General features: G+C 29.0%; 1 protein-coding gene across 6 annotated transcripts; it reads left to right on the forward strand.

Moving 5' to 3' along the window:
* Window positions 1–306: 306 nt before the first annotated feature.
* On the forward strand, window positions 307–13,243 carry Gls (glutaminase). Of its 6 annotated transcripts, XM_072908086.1 has the most exons (14): window positions 1,143–1,163; window positions 2,188–2,282; window positions 4,798–4,912; window positions 5,299–5,473; window positions 5,549–5,584; window positions 6,088–6,187; window positions 6,277–6,416; window positions 6,647–7,020; window positions 7,250–7,530; window positions 8,021–8,197; window positions 8,396–8,556; window positions 8,826–8,951; window positions 9,850–9,990; window positions 10,564–13,243. In XM_072908086.1, the coding sequence occupies exons 4-14, from the start codon at window positions 5,319–5,321 to the stop codon at window positions 10,745–10,747; spliced, it is 1,875 nt and encodes a 624-aa protein (XP_072764187.1). In that variant the 5' UTR covers window positions 1,143–1,163; window positions 2,188–2,282; window positions 4,798–4,912; window positions 5,299–5,318; the 3' UTR covers window positions 10,748–13,243. The 6 variants fall into 6 exon arrangements, with proteins under 6 accessions (XP_072764186.1, XP_072764188.1, XP_072764187.1 ...); XM_072908087.1 differs by lacking the exon at window positions 4,798–4,912 and having other exon boundaries at window positions 1,099–1,163; XM_072908088.1 differs by lacking the exon at window positions 5,549–5,584.
* Window positions 13,244–16,871: the final 3,628 nt, after the last annotated feature.

Consider the following 16,871-nt stretch of genomic DNA (forward strand, 5'->3'; position numbering starts at 1 on the left):
TATAATTATAATTTTTATTTATATTTATTTATGTTTGTAACAGATAGTATTATAAATATAAATAATTGCCGCGTGTATGACATTTATAACGTGCCAAGATTATTTTATACAAAATTTTGCTGAAATAACGTCTAAAAAAAATCATTTCGCTCTTTTTCTTTTTCTAGATAATCAGCGTGAATTAGATTGATCCGGTGAACCCGTGACATATTCAAGATTAGCTATAGCAAATATTCTGTACTCCATCCCTAAATCGTGCGCATGTCCCGGCCGGTTTTTCCTACCTTCCCCACGGGCGTCTGTACGACCCTGCAGTAGACGCTGATCGCCGGGATGCTGAGGGTCGTCTTTCGCGTCGTTATTGACGTAAAATTGCACGACTGATAAATTTTCATTAAACAGTATTGCCAGTCACGCAAGATTACATTAAGAGATTAAAGGATCAATTAATATGGATGTCAGTTAATAATTCACGATTCAAAGTGCGAATCAGAGCGGACATTGTAGTGCGACATCGATCAGAAAATTTGGGTCATCGGTGAGAGGAGGTTCAGGCAACTTTTTTTTACCACTTTACATATTATTCGAATATTTCTTGGCGTGTTGAATAAAGTTATACAAAAGTGATTAAAGAGAAGAAGGTTTTGCTATCGAAGGGTGGTGATGCAGGGAGCGAGGATGCTGAAGATCATGAGAATCGGAGCAAACGAATTCAGAAGACTGCATTCTATCAGCAAGGTAAAAACGTATTGCGGGAAAGATAGAAAAAAATTTGAGAATGAATCATTAAATGATGGAAATTTGGGAGAATTAATGACATTTATACGAAAGCAAAGGAGATGTTAAATATGACGTTTCCAATTTTATTACACAATAGTGAGGAATAATACACTTTTTCTAAAATTCGGTATTAATTTATAACGTATTTATAATAATCGATTTATTAATTAAATTATCATTTACAAATGTATACCATTCAAAGAAAATCATTCAAGAGATTAATCTGGTCTATTACAACCACGTGGGTGACGACAATGGCCTATATCGGCGATAAAAATACGTCGTACTTCATATTGCGTCTGTTGTGCCAACGAGATGCTTAAATTAGACTATTGCAGTTAACAAAGTTCGTGTGCGACGTACAAATCTGATAATTATCGAGAGTAATATAATTTTTGCATATATTACAATAATATCAATTTTACAATTATACTTCAAGAAATATATTAATACAATATTAATTAATAAAATTAATATAATATACTTATATTCAATATTGAAATATACAATTAAAAAAATATATATCTATAAAAATATACATACTTTAAATCCAGTTATTTTTTTACTTATTTTATCTGTTAAAATTATTAGTACATAATATTAAAAATATTTGTAAATATGTAAATATGTATATAAAATAATTCCCTGTATGTGTATGTGTGTGCGTGTGTGTACTCACCATTACAATAAATGTAATTAAGAAGCAAGAGAGACTTTTTTGTAATTTCTTCAAATTTTCTGTATAATATATTTATTTCCTCTTTAAACTGACAATTTGTTTTTAATTTGACTTAATCAGATTTGTTAAAAAATGTTTGAGTTTTATTCTTTCGCAACAAAACATTTTTTATTTCTATGATAAAATATTAAACTCATTTCAGTTATTCAAGTAACGATTACATAACGAGGTACGAGCGGTGAGAGTGATATATTTTACTAATCTCATTCTTTGATCGGACAGGCTTTCATTACATTCAATTTTCATTACGTTTATGAGTGCGTAAGCACACATGAATCCCCAATCCCAGTGATCCAAATTAGAGTGCACATGACAAGCTTCTGCTTAGAATATTAGACATTGATTCATCAAAGAATCAATACAGAGTTGCCTGGCAACCGGTCTCTCTCTATAAGAGCATCTCAAAAATGTTTCTTTAATTCATCAGCTGTTATTATGTCCGGTACCTTTTAATGTAACAGAAAGGAAACTATAAAATCATACATACATTTAATAATAATTACGTAATATTTTTAAAGTTTACGCTTGTTCGATAAAAAAAATAAATACCAATAATATGATTTTGATTGTGCGCTAATTTGTTTCAAATATAAATCTCTTTAATTTTATGCGATTAGAAGCAGTTTTCCTCTCTTAATTCTTACTAAATGCTATTTACAATTTTGCAGAAACGTGCTGTACCAACATCCACGAGATTTGGAAATGCAAAATATCTGGATGCCGCTTTCGGAACTGCAGTGGAATTAGAATATTCCCAGACACGGTAAAAGGAAATTCTTATTTATTATACATTACATTGTTAATGTAATTTTCATCAAAAATTAAATAAAAGATATATAAAAATACTCTTTTATCAAAGAGTAATATATGAATTTTTTAGGAATTATATTTCTAATATTAATATTTGATACACATTTAATTCGATCGTAAAAATATAATGTAATATTAAAATATAATCAAACATGGACAAATTCATAATTGCGATATGTTGCAAGCAAGCGATACAGAATTTATTTTCTGCAAGGAAGAAATAGTGATCATCGTGCAATAAGTTTATCGATGCAATATAAAATCACTGTGATCTATTGACTTATCACAATTGTTAGATCAAGCATTGTTATTGGTCACTATTTAAGTGCATTTAGTAATACGCGATCTCTTAAATCGTGACTTTATTTGTCGTTAAAAGAGCTCGCGGGATAGCAAAATGTACACACAAGATCGAACGTCGAAATGTTAAACTTCTTGTGATGATTACGTGATCAGTGTTTTCTTTTATTTATTTAAAATTTTATGAAACCAGAACAATGGACGATTTTGAATTCAGTAATCGTTACAGTGGTACAATCAGTGATTTCAAAGAACTCCCGCTAAGATCTTTTCGGTAAGATTAATTTATTTTTAAGAATTATTATTATTAATTTTTATTGTAAAAATTGTAATTTTTGACAGTTATAAAACTTTACTAGAAAATATTAAATGTATACATCAAATATTAATTTTTATTAAAAAAACAATTATATTAAGAAGCATTTCTGTTAAAAAAAATTAATAAAATAGGAAAAACAATAAAAATAAATATTACTTGTGAAATTACAAATAATTTAAAATTATTTGTAATTTCACAAGTTACAGATTTTTTATTTTACAGGATAAATATTTAACATTTTTCAATTTATTACAATTTAATTATTATTCTCACTAAATATTTTATTATATATATGTTACGTCTTATGGATTTCACGATTCTTTCCTTTCGAAAGGCCTCTACAAATATTTAGATATAAGCAATATTTTACTGTATAGCAAGTAAAATATTAAATCGTATAAAAATTGTTGCGGTGAGACTTCAAAGATCCAACGTTTCATACGTAATAAAATTTCTAACAAATATCAATATAATAAATTAATAATAAATAAAAATACGTAATAAAATTCTAACAAATACAAGCAAGCCCAAACTTTTAAACAAGATAACGGAAGAAATGCTAGAAATTGAACTATGCGCAAACATTCGCGAAGACTCTTTAGCATCCTCGCGAAATTACTAAATAAACATATAAATACCATCATAAATTGGAATTGTTGTTTAGACTAGAATCATAAATCATAAATCAGAGATAAATCGAAGAATACGGCATAAGGGCTCGCCTGACGGATCACCCCGAAGCAACACCTGCCTACAATAAAATTATTGGAATAGAACAAAAGGCGATAACTCCCCCTCTCGATGGTACCAAACTCTTCATTAGTCAAGACGAAAAATCTTTTAACAAAATTTGTGCCAATAAACGAAAGTCTCAAGTCGAAAAGAAACCCCTCCAAGTCCATGAGGATGTTAATTAAATTCTGATTCGTCTAATCGCCCAACAAAGGGGAGGTGTTAAATCTCTAATTTAAGGGAGGAAAAGCGCGACAATCATCATTCTATCCCGGATCAGTCTCAGTTCTCATACTCCGAATCATTCTATCTGCGTTAATACTTGATTTATTTGTGTTTCGATTATTTCGGTTGACCATTTTATACTTGTAGCCGCTATTCCGTGGTTAGGTTACTGATTCTTATTGTGTAAAAACAACTGCTGCGTCACCAAGTCTTTGTGGAGAACCACCTGCAACCTTCGAGAGCCACACTTTAGGAGCTCTTCCCTTTTATATCTCAGCGGACGCTATAAGTATAGTATATACATATACTTCTAAATGGATATTAAAATTATTTAATTCGCTCTCTCTTTACTCATAACCAGTTCAGATCACACTTGGTCCCGTCCCGGGTAGATAGAGTTAATTCTCTTATCAAAAAGGGACCAGTTCGGAAAGTTTGGAAAACAGTGTAAAAGTATAATTCTGTCATTTACCTGCTTTTCCGAGTCTTCAGGTTCGCTCGACCGAGTCATTCGTCCGTAAGACGCTTGACTTCGGCAGAATATCGTTTACGCCCTTCCTTTCGACCCATCCTTCCCTGGATCTGGACGTAACATATATTTGTGTTTTATTTATTATATAACTTTAGTCAAACTTGCGTATCTGAAGTCTAAACACATATAAATATTCTTCTTATCGACCAGAGCTGACCTTTGTTCTCTTCCTCTTTTCTCCACGTGGAGTTTCTCTATTTCAACTCTAATCAACCCTAATATACAAAGCAATTATTTGTTACTGGTTTCTGTTTGTTAGGATTGTTCGTCATCGAACGCAAATTGCTCTTTTGCACGTTGCTCTACGCTTGCAAGATGTCACATGCACTAATTTAACATAAATGGTGATACTATTTTAAGATTTTGCCATCGTGGGGGGCGTAAAAATGAAGATCAAGAACTTGTTTTCTCTTCGGGTAATATATAAGAATCTCAGTAATTCCCCGGAGCTGATAACGTTCGTTGTCACGATCTTGTAAGCAATCTACAAAAAATCAAAACGTTAGACGTTTTCTAGATTTTGTACACATTGATCACGTGTAATATTATGTTTTGAGAATTTTCTGGATTACGCAATATGTAAATTAGTGATTTCTAATTATCATATCTTGTGATCAAAGTGCGTTGTAACATAAAATATTTGCTGTGAGAAAAGTGCATGAATAATTTAGAATTAAATTAATTAGGCCATTTTAATAAATATTTTGTTGTAATAAATTTATATGAAAAAGCACAAAAAGGACTAATATTGGATATTAAAATTAACTCAATTTTATTTAACACAATATATAAAATTAATTAGTCCCTCAATTAATACTTGTGAGAATTATAACTATTATTGTTTTGATTATTTTAACGAAGCGCAAAGCACGACAATCAATATGCCTTACATCAAGGCGATCGAATACGATTCCAAATCTAATCGCCAGTTGGCTAAAGTCTCGGAAGATTATGCGATCAAATCGAAAGTTGCGTGTTCGATTTGGGTGGAGAAGAAAAATGATCGATCCACCAGGATGTTGGCTCGCTTCCTTAGGTATAATAGTCGCATTAACAATTATTATTATTATCGTCACTAATGCAGAATCGTTTGTCTTGCTTCTCGTTACAGCGAATACAGCTTCATTCATGACAGCCACTATATGTAGTGAGTACTATGCGCTACATTAATGCATGGCATGATATAAATTGCTCATTATAGTTAATATATGCATAGCACTCTTAATACTTTATTGATAATATTATAAATAATTCATTGATAATAATTACATTGAAGTCAACGTGTCTGTTTATTGTTTCTTGAAGTGATCAAGTTTGTTATTTTTCCTTTAACATTTGCTTTGAATTAAACAATGCTTGATAAGAATTTTTATATTTACGTTTACTAACAAGTAAACAGTGGCTTGCAAATAATATATCAAATTTTAATTTTATGTTTGTTATGTAATATAATAATTTATTATTTAGAATCTTCAACAAAAGTAGCATTCATTATATATTATTTTATTATTTATAATTAAAATATGTAGAAAAATAAACAGTTGTGCAAAAAATATTAATAATATTTCGTGTTTTTATTTCTGCAACAACAATGACGTTAATGTATTATTCATCCTTTCTTTTTAACAATTATGTGTTAATATTTTATAGTACTCGAGATCAAGATCAAGCAACAAACGCTGAAGATGTTTTATTCGACATGTTTAAAAGTGAACCCTCTGGCCTCCTAACAGTGGGAAAATTTTTAGCTGTACGTACAATAAAATTTTGATATTCACATATGTTTGCAAAACATTACACTTAAAAAAATATAAATTGACATCTATACGTGCATTCAAGGCTTTAAGGACGACTGGCTTGCGGAAGAATGATCCTCGTCTGCAAGAACTTACGGATAATCTGAAAAAGGAACACACAAAGAAAAATCATGAAAATATATCGCATGAAACGCAAAAATTAAATAGAGAACAATTTAGGAGGTAAGTTTACGATCTTAAGCAGATAACATATATTTAAAAAAAAAAGTAAGCAAAATTTAAGAAAATTTTATATGCACTTATAATTTTCAAAATCTTGGTATATAACTCTCTCTTGAATATATATATTTTTTATATAATTTCAAATATAATATATCGTTTTATTATTATTTTTTCAAGTCTAAAGTTTATGACAGAGAAACATTTTTTATTGCGTCGCTCTCTGTTTCCAGAATTATAAGTCCCAATATCGTACTGATCTCGCGGGCGTTCAGGCATCAGTTCATAATTCCCGACTGGGCGAGTTTCACGAAGCAGATCGAGGATTTTTATTGGAAATGCAAGACAAACACCGAGGGCAAGGTCGCGTCCTATATACCACAATTAGCCAGAATGAATCCGGAATACTGGGGCGTCTCTGTGTGCACCATCGACGGCCAGCGATTCAGTATCGGTGACACTACAATACCGTTCACTCTTCAAAGTTGTAGCAAACCTTTAACCTATGCGATAGCCCTGGACAGATTGGGTCCGGAAGTGGTACATCAATATGTTGGGCAAGAACCGTCCGGTAGAAATTTTAACGAGCTGGTGCTCGATCATAATAGTGAGTATTGGCTGATATGATATAAATTACATAATTAATTAACCTTGTACAATTTAATTGATCAATTTAAATATATGATATTTAATGAATTATAAAATAATTAATTAATCAAAAATGTATAATAATATATACAAGTCTTTGTAGACAAATGAAAAAACTTTAAATTTTTAATTTTTTTATAAGTTACATAATTAATTTCTGTTAATGATTTTTTTTTTTTTTTTTTTAGAAAAGCCGCACAATCCAATGATCAACGCTGGCGCGATATTAGTTTGCTCGCTTTTGAAAACGTTAGTCAAACCGGAAATGGGCCTGGCAGAGAAATTCGACTTTACAATGAACTACTTTAAGAGATTGGCTGGTGAAGAGAATCTCGGCTTCAACAACGCCGTTTTCTTATCGGAGCGAGAAGCAGCTGACCGAAATTACGCTTTAGGATTTTACATGAGGGAATATAACTGTTATCCAGACAAGACAAATTTGCGCGAAATTATGGATTATTATTTCCAAGTAAATATTCTTTTTGTATATAAAATGACGAAAACGAATTAAGTAAAGGATATTCCTTTAATTATTAAATATAATAAAATATTAAATATATTTCAATAAATGTATATTTATTTTAATAATAAATATATATTTTAATAAATTTAAATATATCAAAATATTTAATAATAAATATTAAATATTATATAAAAATAAAAATTGTGATTTTTTTTTTGTATTTTACAACAATTTAATAGATAAAGCATTGTTATTAAAATCTTTTTACAAACGCAAGTTTCCTTATATTATTAAACTGTTATATACTACATACATTTCAGCATATATTTAATGCTTAGTACAATTCGCAACACTTACTTTAATTTCACTTATCGCGGACAATAGGAGTAAATCTAATCTTTAATTTCTATTTCGATAACGATACATGTACGCAATATTGATAATATTGTCAATCTATTTTATATACGTATTAATAAATTTTATTTTTGTTGTCAAGTGTTGCGCCATGGAAGCGAATTGCGAGACGATGGCAGTGATAACAGCTACTCTAGCAAACGGTGGTATATGTCCGGTTACTGAAGAAAAAGTGTTAACACCGGACAGTGTTCGTGACGTATTAAGTCTTATGCACAGCTGTGGCATGTACGACTATAGCGGACAATTTGCGTTCAAAGTAAGTTTAAATAAAGCTACGGTGCATATAGGATAGATCGGATATATTTTAATATTTATTATAATTTAATATATAAATATATAAAATTAATTATTTATGTTTGCTTTGTGTATATGAATATTATCAGTTTAGTTTAATAACGGATTAATCATTCAATATAACGCAGAACATTATATTAAAGAATATAATTTACCTTAGGTTGGTATACCAGCGAAATCCGGTGTGTCGGGAAGCCTTTTGTTAGTAATTCCAAATGTCATGGGAATATGCACGTGGTCTCCACCGTTGGATCCGCTTGGAAATTCCTGTCGCGGTGTGCAGTTTTGCGAGGAGCTTGTGGGCGAATTTAACTTTCACAGGTTAACGATTCAGTCGATGAAAAATTAAATTCACCTTACTAAAAAACAATATAAGAGATTAAAAAAGTATCTCAACATTAAAATAATGTTAGATTTAAAAAATGTATTTCCCTGATATTTTGATTATTATGAAATATTCTTTGAATATTTGTCTCAGCTTTATTTAATTTACATCATAAATAGATGTCACGAAATTTGAATTGCGTCTGTTCTTTATCATCGAAATTTCTTATATCAATTATTTTAGCCTGCTTATTGTGTGATCGCAGATATGATAACTTGAAGCATGCGACGAACAAGAAGGATCCTAGACGTCATAAATATGAAACGAAAGGTCTCTCGATCGTTAATCTTCTGTTTAGCGCTGCCAGTGGTGATGTCACAGCGATGAGAAGGTGATATACTATTTTAGAACCTGTTTAGTAAAGATAAATGCGCGCCCGCGGAAATGCGTGGTTGTGGAGGTTTTTTTTTTCCATCGACACTTCTATATTTAATCTCTATCTAAGAATTTTAAAAACGCTAAAAGCAATCTTTCATATTGTCAAATGCAACAACTGGTATGTAAAAGCTTGAACGTGAGATTTAACATGTCAAGATAATATTATGTATCTTTAAAAATGAAATATTCTTATAATCTAAGAATTTTAAAAGCGCTAGAAAGCAATCTTTCACATTCTCAAATGCAACAACTTGTATGTAAAAGCTTGAACGTGAGATTTAACATGTCGGGATAATATTATGTATTTTTAAAAATGAAATATTCTTACAATCTAACTAAGAATTTTAAAAACGCTAGAAAGCAATCTTTCACATTGTCAAATGCAACAACTTGTATATTGTTTTAGATTTTGTTTGGTTCATTTCAGTCATTTTATGAACTGTAGAAGAGCTACTTATTTACAGAAAATTGATAGGTTATTGTGTGTATTTTTAAAAGAAATTGTATTTTTGTTAACAATATTGCGTATGACAGGATTGAAACTTGAAAAATATTTATTTTTAACAATCTTACTAAAATTGTGGGAAAACATCTTGCGAAAGAAAAATAGCTTCGAGTCGAAAAAGAATTATTTGAAAAAAATTTATAATTTATAATAGTATATAAAATTTATAATACTTAATTGTTGAAAAAGACAAAAAGTTATATTATTTTTATTTTGTTTTAAATAATTATATTATAATTATATTACATATTTTATTTTATATATTATATTTATTATACATATTATTATTTTACAAATAAATATAAGCCATATATACTTTGATTGCATCAAATCCTCATAATTTCAGGCATCGACTGAGCGGGATGGATATGACACTGTCCGACTATGACGGTAGAACCGCGTTGCACTTGGCCGCCAGCGAAGGTCATCTGGACAGCGTCGAGTTTCTGATCGAGCAGTGCGGAGTCCCACATAATCCCAAGGACAGGTAAGCGTCCTTGAGACGACTTGCTTCAAGATCAAGTGTCACAATGATTGTTTTAATGATTATCTGCGCTGGTATACTTAACACAACTTCGCGATTATTACGGATGATTAAGGTCCATCGTTTTGAATCGTATAATACTCTTCTAGCCACTTTTAAGACGTAATTAAGTTAAAGAGTATTCTCTTTTCTTTTATTAAGGATTAATAAATTTATGCTTCTCTTCAGTTTCTACGTATTATCACTGCTTTTTCACTTATGAATTATTTAACACATTCAATGTCAATATTTATCGAATTAGAATTATTTCAATCTTTCCTGTATTTCTTTTCAATTGCATATAATCTTTTAATACTTGACATTGTCTTTTGTTTAACTCAGAAAGTTAATTTATATATACATTTATATATTTCTTATACATTATATAATTTTTTTAATTTTTATGCGTGCATGTATATATTTCAATATTTTTTAATGACTGTAGCATCGAATTGCACGATTCTTGCTTTGGCAAAGCTCTCGTCTTTTAAACCCACAGTCTGAATTTAGAAACATACACATACATCATATTTTTAGATGGGGCAAACGACCAATCGACGAAGCCGAGACTTTCGGACATTCGATGGTAGTAGAATATTTAAAAAATTATGCCCACACTCACGATACCGAGCTGGAGAACAAACAGAAGGAATGTATCGATGATGAGAACGATTCTTGTCCTAAAACGCAAGAAACGGCCGTACAATCACCATTACCGTGAATGAAAAATTTATGTGAAACTCGAGGATGAGAATGGGAACAAAGGATTATATAAAAGCCTATCGAGTCAAGAAAATAGATTTTTAAACAGTGTAAATATATTGTTTCTTTTATTTTTTTATGTTATATTTTAATAACGTTTAGTATAAATTTGCATTATTCCTACAAGAATTATTTGTCGATTGCATGCATTTTTTTATTCAATGTGTGTGAATGAATTAATAGCTAATTAATAAAAACCAACTTTTATATGAGAGTCTACATCAATTTTAAAGCTACAATAACGAGAAACAATAATGATTTTATCTATAATTTTCAAGATCCGTTAGTGATGTATGACCTCGTTAACTTACACACGCGATATAATCTAGATGTTAAACAGCACAGATTAATGAAAACTGTGATTATTACGTGTGTTTTTCCTACTTAATTAATTTAGCGTTAGAAGATTGTAATGTAGAAGAGCTCGTTTCATTACTTTGATAATTTATACTTTATTTTTACTTTGTCGCATTCTGTTGCTGACGTTTGTGATTTTTTCTTTTTGGAATAAACTTTAACTTTTTATCAGCCATTAAATACGTTTTAAATGTGTAAATATGATAAAATTTCCGATTTACATATCACTAAAAGAATTACAGATCAATAAATGAAAAATAAAGTATTTTCCGGTCTTTAAGTTTGATAAAGTATTCTTGGTACAATTGTTTTTTTTTTTTTTTTTTTTTTTAATAGATCACGAAATTATTGAAGAAACATTAAAGAATATATAACGGAACAGGAATAAATTTTCTTGTCTTTTCATACAAGATCTGTCTTAGAAACGAAAAAGAGGGTAACTATTTTGAGATTAAATTTTCGAATTGACTTGTTTAATAATGATGCATATTACACGACGAGATAGCAAAATCAAATACTTAAAGTCGAAAAGAAATCTTATCTGTACTTTGAAACACAGTTATCAAATTGAGAGACATTTTTTTAAAATATGTCTATAATTTTTCATTTTTTGGAAAATAAACAGTTTTACATTTAAATTTATATTTCAAATAGTAGAATATCAATGAGATATTTTCTTGTCAGTCAGATATTGACAATCGATATATTATCTCTATGTAGTAGCGTTTGTTATTCTTCCATATAAATAACAATTTATTCTTTTACAATGACGCATAAAATACACGCGGATAACGATTCAATCGGGAAATACAGATGTTATCTTTGTGGAAATCTTCTTCGTAATAAGTCTCGCGCGTGAATTGTGCATTTAACATATCTTTCTAAATATGTTTCTCGACGCGTTTTAGAGATTCCTCACAGATATAAAATATTATATCCGTCTTAGAAATGTTTTTTATTTTGTAAGCGTCCACTGCGAGAGAACTTTGCAAAGTATTCATTGAAATATTAATATATATGTCACACACACACACACACACACACAATGTATATAAATATTACATATATTATCTCATAAGTTTCCTTTGTCTTTAATTTAATAGGAAAATTTTATATTTAAAAATTTATAAAATTTACATTTATACTTAAAAATATTTATTTTCTATTATCTCTTTTACTTTTTCATTTTTACGTCATGGACGATGAAAAAAACGGACATTGTCAAGAGAGAATGCATGCGTAATGCTATTAGGATATATTTCTCTGGAGTATTATCCGCTACGATACATAGATATATATACGCTGTTCTCAGTTTAAATAATTGACGTATAACGCCAATTAGAGTGTGTATAATTACTTCTCAGTATATGAGCGATTACTTCTTATCAGCTGTTATCGACATCGTACTGTATAAATATGTCGACGAGCTGCAAAGGCTGCAAAAGTCAATTTTTCGCAATGTATTAATCAAGAGTTGCGATTACGCTAACGTAGCGATTATCTGTATATTTGATGTATATTAGGCGACTATTTTCGAATGATAGAATCGCTTTACGTAGGAGAAGACGTGATATTATATTTTCATTAAATGGACAAAAGATGACAATAATAATATTATACTTAATACAATAATAATATTATAAAACAATATTATTATCGTATATGAAAGCATCTTAATGTGGGATGTGGATGTGTGAGTCTACCGTTTTTCCGTCATTTTAAAATATAAAATTTATGTTATAAATATACACATAAATCTATAGTTTACTTTGAGAGATGTACGATTTTTTATACGATTTATTTACGAAAGAATTAATTCCAGTATTAGAATAGATGTGAGATAAGTTTTAGTGAGACGAAAGATCTTGCGTATTTTTGTATTACTTTCAATTGAAGTATTACATTATATGATTTTAATTGATTTTTAATTGTGCAATAAAGAGTCGATATAAAAGTCAATAGTCTCGAATTAGCTTATCAGAATATCTTACTTGTTTAAATAATTTATATGATGTTTTTAATCGAGACCAAATTTCAACAATGCGTCTCTATGTGTACTTGTTCTATCTATAAAGAAATAAAATATTTGAAAAATTAATCTACATATTTATTTCATTAATTGTTTGTATTTTGTTATTTTACTTTTACTTAACGTGCAAATTATTACCAAGGCATACTGGTTAAAATTAGGTTTCAGCATTTCCATTAATCAATGTCGGATGCATCAATCAGACGATTGTTAAATATGCGGAATGCACATGTACTATGATAATATCATAGAGATAGCGAATGATCAAATCATCAACTAAGTATTAAACGAGCTTTGTACTTTCATGACGCAATATTATGAAGAACGTAAAAACAAGAAGACTAGAGAAGCAAGTAATAAACAATAATATTAAAAAATAAAGATTTGCTTCGCGAACTCGACATTGCGCGCTATATCAGTGATTTCAAGTATCAATCAAGCGGTTGTATGTGTTATAATCGATGCGAAGTTAATTAATCCTTACGATTTAAACAAATCACAATAAAATGCTAGTATAGTAAAAATTAATATAACAAGATACGCTGAATAACAGGACGTTGTATGACAGTGGCATTATTAATTAAAAAAGTAGACTTATATTACGACTCATATAATTAATTATAGCCATTGTTATAGCCAGAGTTAAATTCTCGACAATATACGTTATTCTCTCTCTTAATTATTAAGAAAAACTTATGCAAAATAATTACAAAGATTAAATTATATATATTTATCAGTTTATTTACATTAATGTGTATTACTCAATCTAATTATTCTTAAACAAATTAAATTAAAAAAGAAACCAATTGATCATAGCGGAAAATTTAATAATAAATTAATATTTTTAATAACAAAAATTAAGTTATATATAAAAGTGTAAATATTATATATAAATAATTAAATTTATGTAATAATAACAATTTTTTTAAATTTAACAATATATAATATATTGTAAAAAATAATGTAAATATATAAACTTAGAATTTAATTAAAATATATCCTAACCAAAGAATGCATTTAGATGATATAAATATCCGAGCAAAATACTAGTAATAATACAGTTCTCTAAATAATGGATAATTAAATCCATCGCTGCCCACGACATACGACATGTATGTACATACATACACGGATTACGTCATGGTCAGTCATATGTAAGTACAATAAAGACTATGTCAGTTATACCGGAGTTAAAGCACGTAAGTTAAACAGTTGGGTTTTTCTGACCGACGCCAAATTTTGTCGTCTGGTTAAATTATATTGCGGAAGGTGAGTCATTAGAAACGTTCGAAGGTTTCCCGTGGGTTTTGCATTTGCATTCATCATACGATACTATTCCGTAATATCGACATTCTATCTTGATCCAATCTTGAATCATTCGCGAATCATTGCCTTTCTGTCACGAATCTTTCTTAACATCAACATGTTATTTAGGAAATACCTTGAAAATAAATTTGTTAAAATTTGTCGACTTTATTATCGATTTCATACGATTCTATTTCGTAATATTGACATCCTATCTTGATTTGATCTCAAATTATTCGTAAAAACTATTAGAAATTGTCACTAATATTTCCATTAAAATGATTACAATAATTTATATTAAAAAGTTTATTATTAAATAAGTTAATATTTTATAAAATTGTCTAAATAAATTCTGACAGATAAAATGTGAAAAATTGTGTAGAAAAGATTTAAATTTATCGATATTTATTTTTTTTTAAATTTGTATTTAATAATCACACAAATCTGGAATTCAAAAAAATTGTATTATTATAGAAATTAATTCTTTAAGAAATTCATTGTATTTCTCATGTAAGTTTTTGTAAATAACTTTTTGTAAATATAATACGCAAACATACAATGTACGATGTTTAATACGAGAGTGTTTTCTTACATAGTAATGTCAGTAAGTCAAAGAAATAGTTCTAACAATGAAAAAATTGCTCGTTTTATAAGATTAATTCGCTTTGATTACATCATGAGGATTCCCCGATTGTTGAAACGCGCAAGGAATCCTTCATGGATGGACCAGTCGACATCGCACGACTTGAATTAATGATTAGAAAATCGCTAGTTGATGATAAATTTGATCAAGAATTAAAAGTAGCTCGTTCGTGTTCATCATCCGTTTTGTGATGACGCACGACGGAAATAACGAACTACTATCACGAAACAGGGATCACATCGTATATCTGTACGTGTTTATCTTTAGTGACAAGGTCAGCTGTATTATCGTCGAAGATAATTGTTTATTTTCCGAATATTTGCGTACACATACTTGGAACGCAAAATCAAACTCGGGTTTTTGATCGTTCGACAGTTACTTCTAATAATAAGTAGTAATTTGAATTTTCGATCGGGGGATTTTTCGTATCTAAAAGGGAAATCTGAAATAATGTAAAAATATAATGATTCATATGACTAATGTGATACATTAAAAAGGCTCTTATATTATTGCATCCTATTTATTTTTTTTAATAAATTTATTAGAGTTTTTATTTTATTATATAATAATATTATATATAAATTTTTATTTTTTTATTTAGATAATAAATATATAAATATATACTATAAATATGTATTATATACATAATAAGTTACCACCATACCTATATTTTATAAATATAAATAATATGCAAAGAATGTATATCTATAAATAAATACAAGTAAATATTACAACTGTTACCTAACCGCATGTAATAATTATGGATGTTACAAGTCATTTTATGATTTCTGATACTTATCAGATTTCTACAGATAATTCTGTTAATTCGTTGAGGCTAGAGACCAGTCATTGAACCTGACCTTGAAGAACCGGAACGATACAGGTTTCGTAAGAAGCTCGAGGATGGAATCTAGAAAATAGTCTCATCTTCAGTTAAAGTGATTTTTGATTAGTGTTAGTTAACGCTTGATCAACCGTTAAACATCATTAATTCACTGTAACAGAGTTGTCAGCTAAATGTAAACGATATCATATAACAACTTTATAATCGATAAAATATTTTTCATAAAACTTTATTTCAAAATTTCTTGGAATAAACCGTTATAAAAAATTATAGTAATCTATTTTAATGCTAAAGAAAACAGTAAACAAAATGTAGTCGTAATAAGATTCTGGTATATTTTTATTTATTTCTAATTTAATTTAGCTAAACTTTTATTAAACGTTTTAATTTAATAGGTATAGAAATTAATGTAATAATTCTGAGAAAAGCCCGAGCAAAATTTATTTTTTCTTTTCAGTCTTCTTGCCGATATTTTATTGTATCATTGAATCTTTCCTTGACCCAATATAAATCCTCATCACCAATCATCTGACACGTCACGACAAAAAAGGAAAAGTATTTCGAGAACTACTGGTTTAACTTTTGTTTCTCTCGTTCGTTCGTTGCTTTCACGTGTTCATTGGTTTTCCCCATGCATGCTGATTAATTTTTTATTACTTACCTTTCTTGCGTGTGGGTATAATTAATCTAATAAAATTTATTATAAGCATATAATTTTTTGACGCGCGTTTGACGAGTTATATTATATATATATATATATATATGTATAAAACACTCTTTTGTAATATATTGACAAGTTTGTCTGATTGCACATTGTACATCATTCTGCCTGCACATTAATTACAATAATTTTTAAGATGCACGCGCATAAAAAATGCAAAAAATGGCGCTTAAGCAGATACATA

Source organism: Anoplolepis gracilipes, chromosome 16, assembly GCF_047496725.1.
Source record: "Anoplolepis gracilipes chromosome 16, ASM4749672v1, whole genome shotgun sequence".
Lineage (NCBI taxonomy): Eukaryota > Metazoa > Arthropoda > Insecta > Hymenoptera > Formicidae > Anoplolepis > Anoplolepis gracilipes.